This window comes from Hemiscyllium ocellatum, chromosome 1, assembly GCF_020745735.1.
Source record: "Hemiscyllium ocellatum isolate sHemOce1 chromosome 1, sHemOce1.pat.X.cur, whole genome shotgun sequence".
Classification (NCBI taxonomy): domain Eukaryota; kingdom Metazoa; phylum Chordata; class Chondrichthyes; order Orectolobiformes; family Hemiscylliidae; genus Hemiscyllium; species Hemiscyllium ocellatum.
In genome coordinates, this window is record NC_083401.1 from 40,769,850 (window position 1) to 40,795,640 (window position 25,791).

Here is a 25,791-nt window from a genome sequence, read left to right on the forward strand (position 1 = left end):
TCAGAACCCATCTCATTAGTTCAAATATGGATAAAAGATCTGAATTTTACAGGTAAGCAGGGAGTGACTGCCTTTGAAGTCAAGGCCACATTTGACAGTGTGGTATCAAGGACTCCTAGCCAAACTAGTCCATGAGAATCAGGGGAAATTCTGCAACCCTACCTGACACAGGGATTATGATTGTTGGAAGTCAGTCATCTCATCTCCAAGATCTCTCTGCAGGTCTTCCTCAGGGAATATCCTAGACTCAGCTATCTTTAGCTGCTTCAATAATGACCTACCCTCCATTGTAAGGCCAGAAGTGGGGATATTTGCTGATGATTAAACAATATGCAACACCATTCAGAATCCTCAGATGCTGAAGCATCCAGGTTCAAATACAGCAAGATTTGAACAATATTCAGGCTTGGGCTGACAAATGCCAAGGAACATTTTCACCACGTAAGCATCAGGCAAAGACCATCTCCAACAAAAAACAGAACCTAACCATTGCTCCTTGATATTCAATGGCATAAGCATCATCAAACCCCCACTATCAACATCATGGGGATTACCTGAACTGAGCAAGCTATTAGCAATAGTCCTTACAAAAGCTTAACCATATTCTACAAGCTAACAGTGTGATGGAATACTGTCCACTTGCCTGGACGAGTTAGCTGCAAAACACTCAAGAAACATGACATCATCCAGGACAAAGTGGTCCACCTGATTGTTTCTGGATGTGATTCCATTGACTCCCTCAACTACTGACACTCAAAAACAGCAAGGTACCATCTTCAAGATGCAGTGCAAAAATTTACTGAAGTTCCTAAGACAGCACGCTCCAAAGCCCGTGACCAATACCACATAAAAGGACAAGGGTAGCAGCTATGTAGGAACACCAACCCCTTCAAGTTCTCCTGCAACACACAGCATCAGCATGCAGAAATACATTGCCGCTTCTTCTGTGTCAAAGTCCTGGCACTCCCTCCCAAAATATATTATGGGACCAACTACACCAAAAGGATTGCAGTGGTTCAAGGCAACGGTCCACCAATATCTTTTCAAGGGCAACTAGGTATGGACAATAAATGCTGCTCCAGCTAGCGTTGTCCAGTGGGCCTCTCAGATATCAAAAACTATCAGTTAAGCTCATTGCTATCTTACATGAATGATTGGGCCCAGGGGACCCTTGCTCACTGTGGTTGGACATTGAAGCATCTCAGGCAAGATGCCCCCTTATGAGCCCACTGTTCTAAGGGAAAAAAAACAGAACAATGGATATTGCTATAGCCCAACAGTCATCAATATTGTCAAGGCTTGGAGGGTATTGTCCAAACGTAATTTTTGACACCCGTAGTTTGTATGCCAGGCTTTCAGCCAGTGATGAAGAACTCTGGGTTTAAACTATGGACAACTAGGGGCATGTCGTGCCTGGGTGATTTATTCGAAGAGGACATAATGATGTCCTTTCACCAGTTGGCTCAGAAATATGAATTGCCTAGTAGGGACCTCTTTCGTTTGTTTCAAATTAGAAACTTCATACAAAGAGAGCACACTTCTAACTGATCCTTATAGATCCAACATGAAGAAGAGGGTGTTGAGTGATGACGATGCATTGCTAACAAATAATGTTTATCCATTGGGAGAAGGTCCCTCGGGCAAGACCGAACAGCTCTGTAAAGTACGGGAGAGGAAGTTGGACATTGAGATCTCTTCTGAATGTGAGAGGATATCTGGGAAAATGCAATGAATCCAGTATCAAGAGGGGAGGAACTACAAACATATTCATATGTATAAACTTATGTGCTTGATGATCAAGGGCTATTGCTTTGTTTACTGAGCTTCATTATGGTTATCATTTTTATTATTATTAGTTAAGCCTTTCCTTTTTTAGCTTAGTTATTAGCAGTTTTTTTATATTAGTTTGAATTGTTTTGTATTTGTCAGAGTGTGATGCATTTGCTAGAAGCTACATATATAAAAACACAGGATGCTGTTTTATGAAGGCTACATAAATTGACATACATTGTGCATCTTTCAAAAGGGGATCATATAAGAGCCGAACTCTGATCACATCACCATGGGAACATGACAATAAGAATCTACCTGATACAAGAGCGGGAGAGCACAAGAACATGAAAAAAAAAGATAGACAACTAAAAAACTTGCTGGTACTAAGCCAGGAGGAAGATGAAGTCCTGGTAGTGACAACAATCCATGTAAACGGTTGGAAGCAAACCCATAGAAAGCAGGACCTGGAACATAGAGGGCATGAGAACTCAGTGGTGTGGCAAAGCAGCAGGCAACTAGATGGTCAAAATCCCTTTTACAGAGACAGCATAAGTATTCAGCAAGGCAGTTATCCATTCTGTATTTTGATATTCCCAATATACAGGATACTACATTGTGAGCAATAAATAGGAGTTTGATTGGAATGTTACATATAACTCTTAAGAGACTAGCATAACTGGCACCCATGAGAGTTCCAATGGCTACATCTTTGACCTGAAGAAAGGAAGAGGAATTAAAGGCAAAAAGCTGTTTAAGGTGAGGATGAACTCAGCCAGACAAAGGGTGGTAAGCATGGGATGGGGACAGTTCAGGTTTTTGCCAAGAAAGCAGAGAACACTCATTTTATTTTGTTTGGGGGGGGGGGGGGGGGGTGCGAAGAGAGGGAGGGGTTTGGGGTGGAGATGAACATGTAGAGAGACTGTTTGTCCATGGTGAAGAGGAAGCAGCTAATGCTGGCAAACCAGATATTTGGAATCCAACAGTCAGATGAATGGTGGAAGTGGAAACAAATAGACAATGGGCGACAAAATAGTGAAACTAGGATGAAGTAAAAGTTTCTTGGGACAGGAACAGGCTGGAACTACGGGTCCACCTCAGCAGAAGGTAAAAGCAGACTGCACAGAGTTGGGAGATTGAGATGGGAAACAATTACGGAGTTGGGAAGAGGAAGAGGGGTTTTGAGAAAGATTGCCACATGAGATGAAGTTAGTGACAGTCATGGGCATAACAGACTGATGTTCAATGGGAGGGGTCATGGTAGTGAGGATATAAGAAATGTCCAACAGCTTAAACTCAGCCTCCACAAGGTAGAGGTATGCCAGACAATAAACACCAATACCCTTGTGGACGGGTTTTATCAGACAGCACGGTGCGCAGTAAGGTGAGACACTGAGGTGAGAATGTTGTGGGGAGCAGAAAAATTAAAGGTGAAAGATGTCACATCAATGGCACTTAATAAACAGGTCGAGTGCAGAAAATAGACCAAAAGAAGGGGTCTATGTAAAGACAAAGTGTTGGTGGCAGGTAAAGAAGTCTGTGGAACAGGAAGAGGACTCATGTCCAAAGAACTGCACACAATGGTAAAGACAACAGAAAATGAGTTTGAAGCCACTTCTTTCCTGACATTCATTGAGGCGAAGGTATAACTTTTCTCAAGTTTGTTGCTGGAATCCAAGTTTTGATGAGTACAAGTTCAGAAGCCTCAACCTCTTGTCTCCTTTTAGCAAACAAACTGAAATTAATATTGTTTTATTAGAAAGTGAGTTGCCTACTAAACAAACCAGTTATTCATAGTATTCAAATGGATGGCATGATAATTAAATTCAGAACCGGAGGCTTATATTTAGAAGACAAGAGTTTGAATCTCACCATGACAGATTGTGAAATTTGAATTCAATAAACAAAAATCTAAAAGAAAAAAAACTAACCTAATGATGACTATGCAACCATTGTCAAATTGTTGCTAAAAGCCCATCTGGTTTCCTAATGTCCTTTAGGAAAGGAAATCTGTTATCCTAATCTGGTCTGACCTACATGACTATAGGCCCATAGACAGTCCTAACACCCAAAACATTGACTTCTCCACCTCCTGATGCTGACTTGCTGCATTCTTCCAGCCTCCTGCTTGTCTATCATAGCAACGTGGTTGATTCTTAAAACACATATCTCTTAAGGCAATTAAGGATGAGAAATAAATGAGGGCTTAGTCAGCAACATCCAGATTCCAAGAATAGAAAAAAGGTACTTCGACTGAAATTGACACTTAGTATGCTACAGTTTTAGTTTGTACCTACTGAACAAATACAAGAGCTGGACTCAATTAAATGGACTTTCAATAGCGAGGCAAATATTAGCTACTATTTTTGCTAAATTGTAGCAAATATAGCTGCTGTAAAATTTAAATAATTGGCACACCTTTAGCCTCTTATTGTGATTGTATTAAAACTTTTCAATGATTTACATATTTAAAAGTTTGAAAATTATTCAGCAGATTCAGAAATTAGCAACAATTAGCACAATTTAAAGGGTTGAGAGAGGAGCAAAGTGATAAAGTCACAAATCTGACTAAACAAAATAGTTTGACATGTAGGAAAACTAAGGGAGTCATGTTAAGCCTTAAAAAAAAAATCCTGTACAACTTTATTTTGTGAATTTATTTTCAAATTATTTTTGCATCAACTTTAACCATTCTGTTCTCTCAAATTATACACCATAAAATTAAATTTCCTTCCCTTCCTCTTACAGTGTCTTACATCATCTTGAGGTGAACCGTAAGTGCCAGGATTTCCCCCAGAGTGCTCCACAACTGGGACAAGTATTTTTGGTTCTTCATCGAACCAATTTTAGACAACAAGTGATAAAACATAAGTGATATTTACATTATAGTAAATAGTATGCATCACATTAAGTGACGCTTCAATGGACCCTGAAAAAGAATAGCTCCTTCTGTGCCTCAGAAGAAACTAGGAACATGTCATATAGCCTACTGCAGTATGCTGCTCAGCAAAAGAGACATTTTTAGGTAATTCTCCTGGCTCTTTGCGGTTACATGTGTATTGGAAATAATCTAGAAGGAAATGGTGGGATAGGACATTGGTTTCTCTTAAACTTCCTTGCCTTTTAGTTTCAATTAGGATTGAGAACTTGCTGTTTACATAAACACAACATGGTCTGAAAGTCTAGCTGGCAGTTATACCGATTGCTTCCCCTCTGAAGGTATTACTCCTTGCATCATTTAAATTTTTATTTTGCCATTCTTCGTGCACATATTGGAGTCTGTCAAACTAATTACCTTTGCAAAGTATCACTCAAACTGAAGTCCATTTGTGACTGATAATATACAGAATATCATTTGGTCAGCAGTCAGAAGTGAAATTCTCAGCTATTTGTCCCTGCTCAGAGAGATTACTTGTATCCGTTTAGTTGTAGGGCAGATACTAAATCTTAAACATTACTGTCAACATTGCTTAATAATACAATGGGCAATAAGATTTTCTTTTTAAATCACACTCGTCTCCTTTACGACACAGACTCTCCTAATATTCCTCTTTAACAGTAGCACCCTCCACCTTTCCTCATTTAGAAATACCTTTTAGTAACTCTTCTGATGACATTCATTCTCTTGGAGCTATAAGCATATTTCTTCAGCTATAACTATAGGCAACCATGTATCCGTCACTAACTTGATAAAATATATTAATCTTAAAGTTATTCTAAGGTCAATGACAAAGTTAATTCTACCCTCATCCATAATCCATGCATCAGCAGATATGATGGTGGTTCACTGAAACTTTTCACTCTTATTCAAGTAATTAATTACAATAGGATTCAAATAAGCAGTTAGGTAAATTGTTCTTCTGTCAAATTATTAAGATTGCAGTCTTTGATCACCTTAGGATATTTCATTATGTTAAAATTGATAGATTATTGCAATGGACAGTCAACTACATTTTCTTAAATCAGCAGTGAGCAGGGTCTGAAGCAGAGATCTACTGGTTCATTTGTCTCATGATGATATCAACTGTGGATACAAAGTGAGCTTACTTTTTCCTCAGATTTAACCAGGATGTATTTCCCTTTTTGTAGTCTATGGTGTCAGCTAAGGAACATATGCATTAACACAGTAACTCCTCTATCAAAGAATTTAAATAACATGAAATTCAAATGGAATAATTTGTTCATCACAAAAATGGGAATCATATCACAGCATTAAAGAAAGCCACTATACAGCATGACAGAGTGCAACACAAGAGTGACAAGATGTTATTGGACACTAAATGTTAAATGGTTAATAAATCTACTTCCATTCTGTTTAAAATATTACTTTCAGGACACATCATGCCAGGTCATTTCTTGACAGAGGTCTTAATCAGTCTTTTTGTCTGAAACATCTGTTGGTCCTTTTGTGGTGATGTCATCTGTAGCTTTGTCAATGCAATCCCATTCCCCATTCATAGCTGCATATTCAGACTATAGAAAAAAAAGACAAAACAATCAGCAACTGAGAAATTAAAGCAGCACAGTATTATTTTTCCTCTTTCCAGAAAACTTAGTGGGTTTCAGTAAGAAAAGTTAATGTGAAGGATCATGACTCTACAGATACTGTTCTGAAACCACCAAACCACTCAGTTAATTTTGTCCAGACTATCAAAATTGGCTATAATTAAATTACTATAATTAACTTCAACTTTAAATTCTCAAATCACCTTGCTGTTTTCAGTGATGCAAAAGGAAATGTGACATTCAGATTTGCTCGTGGAGCTACATTGTGCAAAGACAGGCATATCTGGTGATTGACAACTGAACTAACACTATCCTCAGTCTGCCTCACATAGCCACTGTCTACTTGAGTTTGCTCATTAGGTTACTTGACTGCCAATGAAAAAGGGGCCATCACAATCCCATCAATATTCAGGAGACCATTGACCAGCTCCTGACCAACTCAACAAACCCAAACCCAATAATGAACAAGATACCCTGATATGTATCACTGACTACAAGGAAACTACCCTTGCCAGCACATTAATACAGACTGGTTAGTGAAAACCCGATGCAGATTCACAGCAAAAAAAATTAAAGTGAAATTGTAGCCAAAAAAAAAGAGTAAAATATACAAGGATAACTAGTGTTAAAAATCAGCTATAAAGTGGAAACAATTGAGAAAATCCACAAAGAAAAATAAGTCCAAGAGAAAGTTGATAAATTCTCCTCTCCTGTGCACATTTCAGCAGCTGGTCACAAAACAGCTGCTTAATTGCCGAGACCTTGCATAGCAAGCGAAAGAAGAGATCATAAACAGACTAAAATCACAAACTTTTACTGAACTGTGATCAAAGAAAAGAAACCTAAATGAAAATTAACTACTGTTAAAGGCCCCTCACTGTTTCAAACTCTCTCAATGGACTGCATCCCTGATCGCTAAAACTTTTACAAGACTGTTAACAAGCTGTCTCTTAACAGGTATGGGCAGAATTCTCACTGCTCCCGAGGCTGACTGTGGGTAATGCTGTGGAATCACGAGAACTTGGGTAATGTGATCGAAAACAATTAATGCAAGTTCAATGCACAAAAAGATGCAAAATTCATTTTAACCAAATAAATACCTGCACAGAGAAACAGGCAGATTGGTAATGTATGGCTTTGGCTTTAAGTCAGGATAACAGAACAGGAAACTGGTACGTCAGGAAGCAAAGAATATAGAAACATATACAGGTACTCTCTTCTTCAGAAATCTACAATGTCACTGGTTAAGTGACCATTTGCAGGTATATCTGGCAGTCAACTAAAATTTTAATGAAATGGTACATTAAAGAGGAGTTTGAACTCTGTCTTGCTCCTATTTCAGGAAGCATTTCAACCTCCTCAAAATGTGTTCAAAATGATAAAAGTACTGGTACTAAATTGAGAACAATATAGTCGATATTAATTGGAAGAGGAGAATTTCAAAATGGTGCCATATGTTTAATTTCATAAATGAGGTAACATCTGCGTTGGAATGAACAATGGTGGCTCAGATCTAGAAGAGTTTAACTTTATCTGTATATTTCTCCCCTGCACTATAAAAATAACACTATAAACACAGAGAAGTATTTGCTTCCTTTATTAATGCCAGCTGGTTAATGATTTCATTTAGTGGCCTGTGCAGCACTGTAGATATCTGTGCTAAAACTCTACAGTTAGTTTCTGAGCTTTCATCTCACATGTCTTCACTTTCTTACATTTGTTCTTTCTCTCCTGTAACAATCATAACAGAAAAATGAGCAGTGGGGAAAAAATCCAAGTTAGCACGACGTGATACAAAACAGGATAGTAATGATGTTGCCAATTTTTAGAATGCAGACTTAATAGCTTTTTGATTGTAACTGAGTTCTGGTCCAAATCAAACATGCCCATTGTAGCTAGTATGATCACTTCTGAAAGAAAAGACATCTATACCCCAAATTCGCACCCCAGTTAGCTGAGTCAAATAAAGCAAGATGCCCAATGTGGATCAGCCTGCTCAGAATTAAGTACTTTTGGTTCAAAGAAAATTGACACAAGGTACTGAAGGCAGAACCAGATCTGGCTCGTACAATTGCAACATTTAAAAAGGCATCTGGATGGGTGCATGAATAGGAAGGGTTTAGAGGGATATAGGCCAAGTGCTGACAAATGGGACTTGATTAGGTTAGGATATCTAGTCGACATGGACACATTGGACCAAAGGTTCAGTTTCCATGCTGTACATCTCCGAGTATGGAAAAGGGTCAGGATAAAATGGAATTTGCCCATCTCTTTTCCTTAATTTTGGAGAGAGTAGCGAGATTGGAAATTTGTCCTTACACTGAAAAGTCGAGAAAGCTTTTCGGAATTTAGCTCAAATATCTGGCCTCAGAGCAGGTCATAGGAATCAGGAAAAAAATGTAATTCTTGTGGATTCATGGTTATGGAACCTTCAGCACTACTGGACGTTATCATAGAACCTCTACAGTGTGGAAGCAGGCCATTCAGTCCATCAAGTCCACACCACCCTCTGAACAGCATCTCACCCACAGCCCAAATTTGGCCCTGTATCACTATTTCCATGGGTAATCCACCTAGCCTACACACCTTTGGACTATGGCAGGAAACCAGAGCACACCTTCCTGGAGAAAACCCATGTAAACATTGGGAGAATGTGCAAACCCCAAACAGTCACCAGAGGGTGGAATCAAACCTGGGTCCCTGACACCAAGAGGCAGCAGTGCTAACCACTGAGCCACCATGCCAAATCATTCTCAGTCTTAGTCCAATTAAACTCTCCATCCTTAAATCAACCACAATGAATTCAGAAAGCAAAAGAAATCTAATGCGTACAATAAGTGAAAACAGTAACTGTATTACCTTTACTGTTCCATTACAAGCTTCAGCTTTCGGTGTAGTGACTTTCTCCTTCACTGCTTGCTTAGACCATAGACGGGAGATAAATGGAGAAATGAAAGGATATAAGATAGGCTCCAAGAATTTCTTGTAAACCCACAGTAAGACTGGAATGACTATGCAAGGAATGCAGACCATTGCTGTAGATCAGAACAGGGAGACAAAAATAGTTATTACAAATGGAACAAAGTTCTGCAGATAAAATGGTAATTTTCTCAACATAACAGTAGATTTGCAGTAATGACCTTAAATTCACATTGGATATCAAGAATGAAACTTATTTCTACTCTTTTCACTGAGTTACAAGTCAACACTACAGACACATTTTAGCCCACACCATATTGTCAGTTTTAAACAAGAATCTTGGACCAATACATTTTGTGAAAAGCATTATTATATTTAAAAATCTACTTAATGGTAACAAATATGCCTGGATCCAGCTTGGTTGTGCTCACGAAGATAGCACCAAACCATCATAGCACCATCCATTTTTTTTTTAAAAGTTTGTCATCACATCAAATTTCCCACATCATATATAATTTGCCATACCTTTACCCACTCACAACCTATGTATTTTTGTAACCTTCAATGTCCCCTTCACAATTCAACATACTCATATTTCCTTTAAACTTTCCTCCATCATCTCAAACTCATGCCTCTCATATTTGAGATTTCTACCTAGGAAAGTGGTAGACTATCCAGCACATCTTTAGGTAATTTTATATACAGATATCAGATGCCCTCAGCCTTCAATGCTCTAACAAAAGCAATCCAAGTTTACCCGATTTCCAATCCAGGCAATATCCTGTTAAACATTTTCTGCACTCTCTCCAGAAGCATCAACATCCTTCCTATTGTGCGGTGACCCGAACTGCACACAGTGCTCCAAATGCGACCTGACAGAAGTCCTATACAGTTGCAAAATGACTTGCCAACCTTTATACTCAACGTGCTGACTAATAAAGATAAGAATGCCATATGCTATCATTACCACTTTATCCAGACACTGCTAATTTCAGAGAGCTACGGACTTGGAGCGCAAGATCCCACTGCGTATCAATGATCCTAAATGCCCGGCTATTTACTTTCCTCGCACTTTGGGAGGTCAAATGCATCACCTCACTTGTCCAGACTAAACTCCATTAAACTAATCTGTCATTTCTCTGCACAGATTTCCACCTGATTTCAATCCTGCTGCACCCTTTGATATGCCCCTCCTCACTATCCACCACTCCATTATCTTTAAACTTACAGAATTATAATCACTGTTCCCTAAACTTTGATCACCTGGCCAGGCTCACTCCAGAGTTGGATTTTTTTTGTTCATTAATGGGATGAGGACATTGCTGACTTGTTCAGCATTTATTGCTCACCCCTTATTGCCCAGACAGCAGTTAAGGGTCAACCACATTGCTATGGGACTGGAGTCATGTGTACGTCAGCCAGGTAAGGATGCCAATTTCCTTCCCTAAAAAAGGACATTAACGAACCAGATAGATATTTCCAAAAATCGACAATGGATTCATGGGACTTCATTAAACTCCAATTCCAGATATTTTTTTGAATTCAAATTCTACCATCAGGATTCAAAATCACATCCCCAGAACATTGCCTCCCCTAGACAATTAATTTTATTAATGAAATCTTAGCGGGGCACATCAGGTAAGTTCAGGGTAACCTACCAGTTTTTAAAAATTCATTCACAGGATGTGGGCGTCACTGGCTAGGCCAGCATTTATTGCCCCCCTATAATTGCCCACAAGACAGTTAAGTCAATCGCGGTCTCATGTGGCCAGGTAAGGATGATAGGTTTTTTTCCATAAAGGACGTTAGTTAACCAGATGAGTTTTACAAATTTGACAATGGTTTCATGATCCAATTTTATTGAATTTATGTAGACACCATAACGGGAATCCAGGTCCCCAGAACATTCACTGGGTCTCTGGATTAATAGTCGAGCAATAACATCACTAGATCATTGACAGCTGCAACAGTCAACATAACCTTGTGAAAGGGAAATCTATTGAAGTTCTTTTGAAGAATGCAAGGACTATAACAGATAGGTCAGAAGAGCTTGTGCATGAATAAATACATGGACAAAATGTGCCACCATTACAAAAATTTGGTTGAGAAGAGGGCAGGGCTATCAGCTGTACGTTCCAACGCTTAGATGTTTCAGGCATGATAGAGACGATCATAAAAAGAATGGCGGATTTGCATTATTAAGGAGAAAGTCAGCTTTACTAAGAGAGGGCTTCTTGGAGGATTCATCTAACAAGGCCATATGGTAGCACTCAACGAGAAAGGTGCAATCACTATGGTGGGGTTATACTTTAGGCCTTCGAATAGCCAGCAGGAATTAGAGAAACAGATATGGAAGCAGATAATTAAAAAAGGTAAAAACTCCAGAGTTGTAGTGAGTTTAACTTGCCCAATATTCATTAGTGACAGGTGTTTAGATGGGACAGAATTTGATAGGTGCATCCAGGAGAGATTCTTGAAACAATATGTAGATTGCACCATTGAGCTGAGGCCCTGCCCTTCTCCCAACCAAGTTTCTGTAATGGCTACCACATCTTAGTCTTTGTATTTATTCAGGCACAAAGCTCATCTGACCTGTTATACTCCTTGCATTCTTAGTAAGAACTTCAAAAGATTCCCCTTTCACAAAACTATTTTGACTGTTGAGGGGTGGCAATGATCTAGTGGTGTTATCACTAGATTCTTAATCAAGAGACCTAATGTTCTGGAGATCTAGGTTCCCATTGTGGAAAGATGTAAAAACAGGGTTGTGGGAATGTGTGATTTTAACTTTCCCAATATTCACTGGAAATCTCTTAGTTCCAGGAGCTTAGACGGGGCAGAATTTGATAGGTGGAATTTGAATTCAATAAAACTAGACTATTAATCCAGAGAGGAGAAAGTGAGGTCTGCAGATGCTGGAGATCAGAGCTGAAAATGTGTTGCTGGAAAAGCGCAGGTCAGGCAGCATCCAAGGAACAGGAGATTCGACATTTTGGGCATAAGCCCTTCTTCAGGAATGAGGAAAGTGTGTCCAGCAGGCTAAGATAAAAGATAGGGAGGAGGGACTTGGGGGAGGGATGTTGGAGATGCGATAGGTGGAAGGAGGTCAAGGTGAGGGTGATAGGCCGGAGTGGAGTGGGGGCGGAGAGGTCAGGAAGAAGATTGCAGGTTAGGAAGGCGACCCAAAGTTATTTAAATTTGTATACTGGGTTGAAATCCTGCATCTATTACCAAATGAGAAATAAGAGTTATAGGAATATGTGGAAGAACAATCAATTTATCTACCTCTCCATTAGGGATAAAGAAATGCTTGATACTGGGTAGTCTCAAGTCAGGTTTGACCAGACATGCATCAACTAACTAATTGATAATTATTTCTCTTACACTATACACAATTATACTATTCAAGCTAACAAGCATTAATTTTCAAACTACTGTATGGGGGCACCTCTGCAATCATTGGTAAACCTTCAGTAACTTACATCTTGACTTCCAATGAGTATTCATGCATACGTATTTCTTAAATTAACTCTCAAAATGGTCAGCAATTTGAAACCCGATGATATAGCAGAATCTAGTTGAAATTTCCCCAATATCCTGTATATTTTGGTGAGCTATCAATGTTTATTCCACTTACTACAATATGGTGGTCCCTTCCTGTGCATATGATAGTTGCACTGTGTAAGTTAAGACTTTGAAAATTAAATCTATCATGATGTGAACACGTTCTGAGCTTACTCCCATTTCATTGTAGCCTGTCAGCAGTACTTTGTCCCCTTTCTCCTCAAATAAGTATTCGGTTTCCTTTTGAAATTAGTTAAGCCAATCTTTACTTGTGGTAACAAGTTCCAGTTTCTAATCACCAAAAAATAATTCTCTATATATCCTTCTCAGATCTCAATTCTTATTATGCCTAGTTTTGGATTCTTCTACCAATGCAAAGATTTCTGCATTTAGCTTGTCCAACCCAACTTTAACAACTTCTACCAGCTCTCCAAGTCCTCTCTTTACTAAAAAAAGTTCAACAGCTGTAGTCTCAGATCTGGAACCAACCTAATATTGTGATCGCTCTAGTGCTTCTAGGGAATGGTGACAAAACTGTGCACCGTACAGAAGTAAAAGTTGATCACAAGTCCACAAAGACAAGGCAACAAAAGGCGTAGAGGCAGCCATTCAGCCCATCGACTCTGCTTCACTATAGATCAGTAGATCTGATAATCCTCAAACCACTTTCCTATGTTTTCTCGATAAACCTTGATTTCCTTCCTGATCAAAAATTCTGTCAGCCTAAAAATGTACTTATCGGCCCAGCCTCAACAACCCTCTGCTGAGAATTCTACAGATTCACTACTTACAAAAAATTTCCCATCTTGGAGTGACCCCTTATTCTGAGATTACACCCTCTGGTCTGAGGCTTTCCCAAATCTTCCCTAAGTCCCTTAAGAATGCTGTATATGTAATGCTGTAAGGTTGCCTCCCATTCCTCAGACTCAACCTTAACTTCGCTTGATCAGAGCATGAGTGTTTGGGGCGGGGGGGGGGGGGTTCATTTTGCAGCTGTCTAGGACATTGGTTAGGCCACTTTTGAAATATTGTATACAATTCCGATCTCTCTCCTATTGCATGTTGCGAAATTTGAAAGGGTTCAGAAAAGATTTACAAGGACATTGCCAGTGTTGGAAGGTTTGAACTGTGGGGTGAGGCTGAAACGGTTTTCCCTGGAGCATCAGAAGCTGAGGGGTGACCTTACAGAGGTATATAAAATCAGGAGGGGCATGGATAGAAACAAGGTACTTTCACCGGAGTGGGGGAGTCCAGATCTGGAGGGCATAAGTTTCAGGTGAAAGTGGAAAGATCTAAGGGACAATATTCTCATGTAAATGGCTGGAGCTACCAGAGGAAGTGGTGGAGACTGGTACAATTGCAACATTTAAAAGACATCTGGATGGGTAATGTTAGGAAGGGTTCAGAGGGACATTGGCTAAGTACTGGCAAATGGGGCTAAATTATTTTAGGATATCTGGTTTGAATGACAAGTTAGACTAAAGGGTCTGTTTCCGTGCTGTACGTGTCTCAGACTCTTAGAACATAGAACAATACAGCACAGAACAGGCCCTTCGGCTCACAATGTTGTGCCGAACATTTATCCTAGCTTAAGCACCTATCCATGTACCTATCCAATTTCCGCTTAAAAGGTCACCAATGATTCTGACTCCGCCACTCCCACAGGCAGCGCATTCCATGCCTCCACCACTCTCTGGGTAAAGAACCTACCCCTGACATCCCCCTATACCTTCCACCCTTCACCTTAAATTTATGTCCCCTTGTAACACACTGTTGTACCCGAGGAAAAGTCTCTGACTGTCTACTCTATCTATTCCACTGATCATCTTATAAACCTCTATCAAGTCACCCCTCATCCGTCGCCCTTCCAATGAGAAAAGGCCTAGCACTCTCAATCTATCTGTGTATGACCTATTCTCCATTCCAGGCAACATCCTGGTAAATCTCTCTGCACCCTCTCCAAAGCTTCCACATCTTTCCTAAAGTGAGGCGATCAGAACATAGAAAATAGAAAAATACAGTGCAGTATAGGCCCTTTGGCCCTCGATGTTGTGCCGACCCAAGCCCACCTAACCTACACTAGTCCACGATCCTCCATATGCCTATCCAATGCCCGTTTAAATGCCCATAAAGAGGGAGAGTCCACCACTGCTACTGGCAGGGCATTCCATGAACTCGACTCGCTGAGTAAAGAGTCTACCCCTAACATCTGTCCTATACCTACCACCCCTTAATTTAAAGCTATGCCCCCTCGTAGTAGCTGACTCCATACGTGGAATAAGGTTCTCATGGTCAACCCTATCTAAACCCCTAATCATCTTGTACACCTCTATGAAGTCACCCCTAAACCTTCTTTTCTCCAAAGAAAACAGCCCCAAGTGCCTCAGCCTTTCCTCATACGATCTTCCTACCATACCAGGCAACATCCTGGTAAACCACCTCTGCACCCGTTCCAGTGCCTCCACATCCTTCCTATAGTATGGCGACCAAAACTGCACACAATACTCCAGATGCGGCCGCACCAGAGTCTTATACAACTGCAACATGACCTCAGGACTCCGGAACTCAATTCCTCTACCAATAAAAGCCAGTACGCCATATGCCTTCTTCACAACACTATGTACCTGGGTGGCAACTTTCAGAGATCTGTGTACATGGACAGCAAGATCCCTCTGCTCATCCACACTACCAAGTATCCGACCATTAGCCCAGTACCCCATCTTCTTGTTACTCTTACCAAAGTGAATGACTTCACACTTAGCTACATTGAACTCCATTTGTCACCTTTCTGCCCAGCTCTGCAGCTTATCTATATCCCGCTGTAACTGCCACATCCTTCCTCACTGTCAACAACTCCACCGACTTTTGTATCATCCGCAAACTTCTAGCCCCTCCTCCAGGTCATTTATAAAAATGACAAACAGCAATGGTCCCAAAACAGATCCTTGCGGAACACCGCTAGTAACTGCACTCCAAGATGAACCTTTACCATCAACTACTACCCTCTGTCTTCTTCCAGCCAGCCAATTCCTAATCCAAACCTCTAACGCACCCTCAATGTCATACCTCCGTATTTTTTGCAGTGGCCTACCATGGGGAACCTTATCAAACGCCTTCCTAAAATCCACATACACCACATCTACCGCTTTACCCTCGTCCACCTCCTTAGTCACCTCCTCAAAGAATTCAATAAGGTTTGTGAGGAACGACCTGCCCTTCACAAAACCATGCTGACTATCCTTGATCACATTATTCCTATCCAGATGTTCATAAATCCTATCCCTTACAATTCTCTCCAAGACTTTGCCCACAACAGAAGCGAGACTCACCGGCCTATAGTTACTAGGGTTATCCCTACTCCCCTTCTTGAAAAAGGGAACCACATTTGCCATCCTCCAGTCTTCTGGCACTATTCCTGTAGACAACGAGGACATAAAAATCAAGGCCAATGGCTCTGCAATCCCCTCCCTTGCTTCCCAGAGAATCCTAGGATAAATACCATCAGGCCCAGGGGACTTATCTATTTTCACTCTTTCCAGCATTTCCAACACCTCTTCCCTACATACCTCAAAGCCATCCATTCTAATTAATTGTGATTCAATATTTACATCGGCAACAATGTCCTGTTCCTGAGTGAATACTGACGAAAAGTATTCATTCAGTGTCTCCCCAATTTCTTTAGCCTCCACGCACAACTTCCCACTACTATCCTTGACTGGACCTATTCCTACCCTATTCTTTTATTCCTGACATACCTATAGAAAGCCTTTGGGTTTTCCCTAATCCTACCAACCAAAGACTTTTCATGTCCCCTCCTTGCTGCTCTTAGCTCTCTTTAGATCCTTCCTGGCTACCTTATAACTCTCAATCGCCCCAATTGAACCTTCATGCCTCATCTTTACATTGGCCGCCCTCTTCCCTTTAACAAGGGCTTCCAGTTCCTTATTAAACCACGGCTCCCTCAAGACCCTTTCCTCCCTGCCTGACAGGTACACACTGATCAAGGACACTCAATAGTTGCTCCTTGAACAAGCTCCACACATCGATTGTGCCCTTCCCTTGAAGCCTATTTTTCCAAGCCACGCATCCTAAGTCATGCCTTACAGCATCATAATTTCCCTGCCCCCAGCTGTAACTCTTGCCCTGCAGTGCACACTTATCCCTCTCCATCACTAGAGTAAAAGTCACCGATTTGTGGTCACTGTCCCCCAAAGTGCTCACCTACCTCCAATTCTAAACACCTGGCCTGGTTCGTTACCCAAAACCAAATCCAGTATGGCCTCACCTCTTGTTGGCCTGTCTACACATTGTGTCAGGAAACCCTCCTGCACACATTGGACAAACGCCGACCCAACTAACGTACTCGAGCTATAGCTTTCCCAGTCAATATCTGGAAAGTTAAAGTCCCCCATAACAACCACCCTGCTACTTTCACTCTTCTCCTGAATCATCCTCACAATCCTTTCTTCTACGTCTCTAGGACTATTAGGAGGCCTGTAGAAAACTCCTAACAGGGTGACCTCGCCTTTTCTATTTCTAACCTCAGCCCAAACTACCTCAGATGGTGAGTCTTCATCCATCGTCCTTTCCACCGCTGTAATGCTATCTTTGACAAGCAATGCCACACCTCCCCCTCTTTTACCCCCACCTCTGACCCTACTAAAACATTTAAACCCTGGAACCTGCAACAGCCAATCCTGTCCCTGTTCTACCCATGTCTCCATAATAGCCACAACATCAAAATCCCAGGTACCAACCCACGCTGCAAGTTCACCTACCTTATTTCGTATACTTCTCGCATTGAAGTATACACACTTCAAGCCACCTTCCTGTTTACAGGCACCCTCCTTCGAGATGGATGCCATGTTCCTAACCTCCCTACACTCCAGGTCCTGTACCCTAAAGCTACAGTCTAGGTTCCCTTACCCCTGCAGAGTTAGTTTAAACCCCCCCCCAAAGAGCACTACCAAACATCCCCCCCCGCCTCAAGGATACTGGTGCCCCTCAGGTTCAGGTGTAGACCATCCTGTTTATAGAGGTCCCACCTTCACCAGAAAGAACCCCAGTTATCCAGAAACCAGAATTCTTCCCTCCTGCACCATCCCTGTAGCCACGCATTTAACTGTTCTCTCTCCCTATTCCTTAATTCTCTACCATGTGGCACGGGTAACAAACCAGAGACAACAATTTTGTTCCAACTCTGAGCTTCCAACCTAGCTCCCTGAAAGCCTGCCTAACATCCTCATCCCTCTTCCTCCCTATGTCGTTGATGCCAATGTGGACCACAACTTCAGGCTGCTCCCCCTCCCCCTTAAGGACCCAGAAAACACAATCAGAGACGTCACGTACCCTTGCACCTGGGAGGCAACATACCAATCGTGAGTCTCTCTCGCCCCCGCAAAACTGCCTGTGCCCCGAACTATCGAGTCCCCAATAAATATTGCTCTGCTCTTCTCCACCCTTCCCTTCTGAGCAACGGGGACAGGCTCCGTGCCAGAGGCCTGAATCCCATTGCTTACCCCTGATAGGTCGTCCCCCCAACAAGTATCCAAAACGGTATACTTGTTCTTGAGGGGAATGACCGCAGGGGGTCCCTGCACTGGCTGCTTCCTCCCAGTCCCCCTCACTGTCACCCATCTGTCTGCAATCTTTGGAGTTACTACTTCCCTAAAGCTCTGATCTATGACCCCCTCTGCCTCCCGAATGATCCTATGTTCATCCAACTCCAGCTCCAGTTCCCTAACACGGTCTTGGAGGAGCTGGAGATGGGTGCACTTCCTGCAAGTGTAATCAGCAGGGACGACCATGGCATCCCTCACCTCAAACATGTTGCAAGAGGAACATTGCACTGCCTTCACTGCCCCCCTAAAAAGTAACTTTAAAAAAAACTAGGTCTAAGGAATAGAACAAGCAAAATGCAGCACTTACCTGCTTACCACAACCGGACTTATTATTAGGTTAGAGGAGGAGGGCGGGTGGGAGGCACTACCCGCATAGTGCCTCGGTTCCTCTCCTGCGCGCCTTTATACGAAAAACTTACCCAAGTAAGCTTGCGCTACACCAGCTTCCGGGTCCGCTCCGCGCTTTAAAAAAACTTTTAAATTGAAACCATTAAAAAACGTAATCATGTCCACAGAGAGACACCGCCAAACAGCCCTTACCTGCTCCACCGAGAGAACTGCACACAGTACACCAAATGTGGCCTTACCAAGGTCCTGTACAGCTGCAACATCACCTCACGACTCTTGAATTCAATCCCTCTGCTAATGAACGCTAATACACCATAGGCCTTCTTACAAGCTCTATCCACCTGAGTGGCAACTTCCAAAGAGCTATGAACATAGACCCCAAGATCCCTCTGCTCCTCCACCTAACTAAGAACCCTACTGTTAACCCTGTATTCTGCATTATTTGTCCTTCCAAAATGGACAACCTCACACTTGACAGTGTTGAATTCCATCTGCCACTCCTCAGCCCTGCTCTGCATCATATCTAAGTCCCTATGCAGCTGACAACAGCCCTCCTCACCATCCACAACTCCACCAAACTTCGTATCATCTGCAAATTTACTGACCCACCCTTCGACTCCCTCTTCCAAGTCATTAATAAAAATTACAAACAGCAGAGGACCCAAAACTGAACCCTGCGGAACTCCACTTGTAACTGGACTCCAGGCTGAATATTTACCATCTACCACCACTCTCTGACTGGTTAGCCAGTTCTCTATCCAACTGGCCAAATTTCCCACTATCCCATGCCTCCTGACTTTCCACATAAGCCTACCATGGGGAACCTTATCAAATGCCTTACTAAAATCCATGTATACACTACATCCACTGCTCTACCCTCATCCACATGCTTGGTCACCTCCTCAAAGAATTCAATAAGACTCGTAAGGCAAAAATCTACCCTTCACAAATCCGTGCTGGCTGTCCCTAATCAAGCAGTGTCTTTCCAGATACTAATAAATCCTATCCCTCCGTACCCATTCCATTACTTTGCCTACCGCCGAAATAAGACTAACTGGCCTGTAATTCCTGGGGTTATCCCTATTCCCTTTTTTGAACAGGGGCACAACATTCGCTACTCTCCAGTCCCCTGGTACCATCCCCGTTGACAGTGAAGACGAAAAGATCATTGCCAACGGCTCTGCAATTTCCTGTCTTGCTTCCCACATAATCCTAGGATATATCCCGTCAGGCCCAGGGGACTTATCTATCCTCAAGTTTTTCAAAATGCCCAACACATCTTCCTTCCTAACAAGTAGCTCCTCTAGCTTACCAGTAAAAAATGAGGTCTGCAGATGCTGGAGATAGGCATCCTTGTAAGAGGATTCGCAGTAGGTTAAAATCTTCTTATTCCTGATGAAGGGCTCATGCTCGAAACGTCGAATTCTCTATTCCTGAGATGCTGCCTGGCCTGCTGTGCTTTGACCAGCAACACATTTGCACCTCTAGCTTACCAGTCCGTTTCATACTCTCCTCTTAAATAATACGGTCCCTCATTTGTAAATACTGAAGAAAAGTACTCATTCGAGACCTTTCTATCTCTTCCGACTCAATACACAGTCTCCCACTACTGTCCTTGATCGGACCTACCCTCGTTCTCGTCATTCTCATGTTTCTCACATACGCATAAAAGGCCTTGGGGTTATCCTTGATCCTACCCGTCAAAGATTTTTCATGCCCTCTCTTAGCTCTCCTAATCCCTTTCTTCAGCTCCCTCCTGGCTATCCTGTATCCCTCCAATGCTCTGTCTGAACCTTGTTTCCTCAACCTTATGTAAGCCTCCTTCTTCCTCCTTACAAGACATTCCACCTCCCTCGTCAATCAAGGTTCCCTCACACGACCATCTCTTTCCTGCCTGACAGGTACATACATATCAAGGACACGTCGTATCTGTTCCTTGAAAAAGTTCCACATTTCAATGACATCCTTCCCTGACAGCCTATGCTCACAACTTATGCTCCTCAGATCCAGTCTTGCAGCATCGTATTTACCCTTCCCCCAATTGTAATACCTACCTGTTGCACACACCTATCTCTCTCCGTAACCAAGGTTTGGTTATTGTGGTCACCATCACCAAAATGCTCACCCACTAACAAGCCCATCACTTATCCCGGTTCGTTACCAAGTACCAAATACCAAATCCAATATGGCCTCCCCTCTGGTCGGAAAATCTACATACGGAGTTAGAAAAGCTTCCTGGACACACTACACAAACACCACCCCGTCCAATCTACTTGATCTAAAGAGCTTCCAATCAATATTTGGGAAGTTGAAATCGCCCATGACTACTACCCTGTGGCTTCTGCACCCTTCTAAAATCTGTTTCCCAATCTGTTTCTCCACGTCTCTGCTGCTATTGGGGGGCCTATAGTAAACACCCAACAAGGTGACTGCTCCTTTCCTATTTCTGACTTCAGCCCATACTACCTCCAAAGGCAGATCCCCCTCGAACTGCCTTTCTGTAGCCATTATACCATTTCTAATTAGCAACGGCACACCCCCTCCTTTTTTACCACCCTCCCTAATCTTACTGAAACATCTATAACCAGGAACCTCCAACAACCATTCCTGTCCCTCTTCTATCCACGTTTCCATGATGGCCACAACATCGTAGTCCCAAGTACCGATTCACGTCTTAAGTTCACCCACCTTATTTCTGATACTCCTTGCGTTGAAGTATACACACTTGAGCCCATCTCTGTGTCCGCAAGTATTCCCTGTCAGTGCTACCTTCTCCACTGCCTCCCTACATTCTTGGACATCCTGAAAAACAGCTAACCTACTTGCTGGACTACAAGCCCAGATCCCATCCCCCTGCTAAATTAGTTTAAATCCCCCCGAAGAGTGCTAGCAAACCTACCTCCCAGGATATTGGTGCCCATCTGGTTCAGGTGCAACCCGTCCTGCTTGTACAGGTCCCGCCTTCCCCAGAATGCAGTCCAATTGTCCAAATACCTGAAGCTCTCCCTCCTACAACATCCTTGCAGCCATGTGTTCAACTGCACGCTCTCCCTTGCCTCACTGTCACGTGGCACCAGCAACCACCCAGAGATGACGACTCCGTCCGTCCTAGCTTTTAGCTTCCAGCCTAACTCCCTGAGTTCCTGAATGACCTCCCCATCCCTCTTCCTACCTATCCCATTGGTGCCAAAGTGCACCACGACTTCTGGCTGCACACCCTCCCCCTTAAGGATTCTGAAGGCCGAGACGTCTCAGACCCTGGCACCCGGGAGGCAACAAACCATCCGAGAGTCTCGCCCACGTCCACAGAACTGCCTGTCTGTCCCTCTAACTATAGAGTCTCCTATAACTAGGGCTCTCCTCCTCTCCCCCTTTCCCTTCTGAGCCTCAGAGCCGGACCTCGTGCCAAAGACCCGGTCACTGCAGCTTACCCCTGCTAGGCCGTCCCCAACAGTATCCAAAGCGGTATACTTATTGTTGAGGGGAACGACCACAGGGGATCCCTGCACTGCCTGCTTCCTCCCCATCCCACATCTAACTGTTACCCAGCTACCTCTGTTCTCTGGCGTAACTACATCCCTGTAGCTTCTGTCTATCACCCTCTCAAATAATTCTCAATTCATCCAATTCTAGCTCCAGTTCCCTAACGCGGTCTGTGAGGAGCTGGAGCTGGCTGCACTTCCTGCAGCTGAAGTCAGCAGGAGCATCGGTGGTCACCCCTACCTCAAACATCCTGCAGGAGGAACATTCCACTGCCTGCGCTGCCATAACTCTACAGTGTCTCCAAAACAAGAACACTAAGTAGCTTACTTTTTTTTAAGTTAGAGGAGGAGGGAAGGTGAGAGACACTACATGTATGTGTCTCGGGTTCCTTCTCCACTCAAATAACAATCACTTACCTTCCCGACCGGCTTTGCGCTCCGACTTCACTTCCGCCCAGCTCCCGCCACACTCTGCTGCGAAAAGCAGCATAAGAATCTCTCCCATACCTATTATCAGCCTAATGAACCTTTTCTGGTCTGCCTCTAGACCAGTATCTTTCTACAAAGGAGCTCAAAATGTTCACCAGATGAGGCTGAGGTTTATAAAATCATGAGGGGCATGGATAGGGTGAATAGCTAAGGTCATTTGCCTAGGGAGAGGCAAGTCCAAAACTAGAGGGCATAGGTTTAAGGTGAGGGAACAAAGATTTTAAAATGACCTGAAGGGCAGCTTTTTCCATACATGCACCACCATCTCAGTCAACAAGCTGCCAAGCTAGGGAAGGTGGATACAATTACAACATTTAAAAGATGTCTGGATGGGTATATGAATAGATGGGGTTGAGAGAGATATGGGTTAAATGCTGTCAAATGGAACTAGATCAGATTGGGATGTCAGGTCGGCGCAGATGAGTTGGACATAAAGAGTCTGTTTCTGTGCTGTATGGCTCTGATTATAGATTGTGGGACTTGTGCCTCATGCAGTTTTAGCAAAAACAGGGTCTGAGATCCTATTTTTGAATTCTATATTTCTAGAAATAAATTCTAGGGCTTTCTTGGTATTTAATTTAGCTAAGCTAGAATATTGCTTTAAATGACTATTTACCTATATTCTAGATCAATTTGCTCTTCCATACCACTCAGTTTTATTCCGTTAAAAATCAGAACACCAGGTTATAGTCCAACAGGTTTAATTGGAAGCACACTAGCTTTCGGAGCGAGGCTCCTTCATCAGGTGATAGTGGAGGGCTCGATTGTAACACAGAATTTATAGCAAAAATTTACAGTGTGATGTAACTGAAATTATACACTGAAAAACTGATTGTCTGTTAAGCCTTTCATCTGTTAGAATACAGTGATAGCTTCACTTCCATGTGTAAGTCACAAAACCTTTTTTTAAAGTTGTATTCTCAGATTAGCTGTTAACAATGGTGATAGCTAAACAATATGTTGAAGGTGTTAGCCCCCTGTGTTCTCTGTCTATGCCATGATGTTTAGATTGATCTCACTTAAGAGATTAGAATCAGAGTTCTACATGAATGTATGCAGTTTTTGAGCAAAGTACAATGTTACTCTGCAAGTACAAATTCACCCCACAAAACGTGTGTGTATGTGGGTCTTTGTCTGTCTGTGTCTGTCTGGTTTGCTTCCAATTCAAAACTCCAAATCAGTTTTATTACAACATTGATAAGATTTCTATACATCTCAAATTAATCCAAGTTAATTTGCCATTTTACTGCCAAATCTACAAGTTTTCCAATTATTTATTGCATCATGTTGCAGTTTTCTTTAACTATAATGTCATCCTACAAGTTTAAATTGTCTGCAATTTGTTGTTATTAGGCTAAAATTCCAAGTTCTTTATAGTATGAACTATTAATAGTAGCCTCTACACTAATCCTCCTGGAACACCACATTCTAACTTTTAATCAAATCTCAATTCCTCCACTTTTTTTAGATTAGTTTCCTCCCAACTCCAAATTCCCTAACCCTGATTACCCAACATCCCAATCTCACTGAAAATTCACACTAAATCTCCCCCTCTCCCAGGAGCCTGGCAACACTCCATTTCTGTAATCTCTAGTTCCTCAACTCAAGGTAGGTACCCACATTCATCTGACTTCGATGTCAACCACCTGAAGGAGTAGCACTCCAAAAGCTAGTGCTTCCAAATAAATCTGTTGGACTATAACCTGGTGTGTGTTTTTTAACTTCAACATTCCAATGTAACTGTTCTTGGTGCCTGTGCTTTCAGCTATCAGGGTACTAAAGTCTGAAGGGCAGACAAGGAGGTAGTTTTATGGTGACAATGTTATTAAATGAGCAATCCAGAGCGGTAGCGTTATGCTTTGGACCATAGTAACGTGATGAACGCTTGAGGAATTAGGAATGCACAGCAAAAGCTGGCCGAGCCAGCGACGCCCACAGCACATTAAAAATAAATATATAAATAACCTTCTGTATCCCTCCGGCATCCTACCGTCTTATATGCCGCAGCATCAAATTCTGTGTATGATGCTGTTAGGGTCTAAAAACGAAATTCATCGTAGTTTGTCCTCTCTGATTCATTCGGTTTAGCAAAGGTGGCCGTCGAAGTGGCAGCAAGCGCTGGGAACTCCTGCCTTGTTATTTACTTCCTGGGCCTGCGAATAACCTGACACCGCCACGGCCTACCTAACAGGTAACGGCCAGTTCCTCACACATTTCACTGAGTACACAGTGTTAAAGGTGACCGTTTACCGCCCTAGGGAGAGAGCGCTCACTCACCGACAACAGCTCCAAAACTCAACAACCCTCCACGGCCCCACTCAAACAACAAGGCTTCCCCCAAAGGCAGCTGCAAGTGTGGGCCCCAACTGACGTCCGTGTCACAAGGTCAACTCCTGCTCCCTGACTGGCTACCTATGACCCAATCTACCCCGTAACTATCGCTTATTGGCCCTTCATCAGCCGGGGGACAGGCCGGGTCCTGGTTGGTTGATGTTTGAGGGCGCGGGCTATGATTGGTTGGCGGTGTGTGCATAGCGTCATAGGTCCTCGACGTCACAGAGACCGCTACATGAAGTGACCAATCATATGTCTGTCAACAGGGAGGAGGTAAAGAGAGTAAATTCTGGAAGTGAGGGTAGAATGGTGGAGTTGGGAATGATGAACCTTGGAGGGGAGAGTGAGGAGGAGAAGAAGAACGATGAAGCTTGGAGGAGAATGATGAACCTCGAAAGAGAGAGAGAGAAGTAGAATGATGAAGGTGGAGGAGAGAGTAGCTGAAGGGGTGGTAAAGAGAATTGATGAAGCAGACGGTTGAGACTGGAGATAATTATGGTGCTTTAGAAGTAAAACCAAATTGTTCAAGTAGACCGTTAACCCTGACATAATGCTGAGAAGTACTGTAATCTTATATTCCATTTGTTTCACAAGACATTCAACGGTTTACCAATAAATTGTGACCATTGATCATAATGATCTAACCAGGGAATCAAATAAACTAAAAATAAAACTTAACGTATGTGTGAAGTTCTGTGTCATGTACTTTGTAATTCACAAATGATAGGGCACTCCGTGATCCATAGGAGCAAAAAGTT

General features: G+C 42.5%; 1 protein-coding gene across 1 annotated transcript; it reads right to left on the reverse strand.

Annotated features, from left to right (window-relative positions):
* Window positions 1-4,412: 4,412 nt before the first annotated feature.
* Window positions 4,413-25,098, reverse strand: LOC132831426 (UPF0729 protein C18orf32 homolog). Its single transcript, XM_060849609.1, has 3 exons — window positions 24,977-25,098; window positions 9,136-9,311; window positions 4,413-6,243 (listed from the first exon to the last, which is right to left on the reverse strand). Exons 2-3 carry the CDS (start codon window positions 9,307-9,309, stop codon window positions 6,139-6,141), a joined length of 279 nt encoding a protein of 92 aa, XP_060705592.1. The 5' UTR covers window positions 9,310-9,311; window positions 24,977-25,098; the 3' UTR covers window positions 4,413-6,138.
* Window positions 25,099-25,791: the final 693 nt, after the last annotated feature.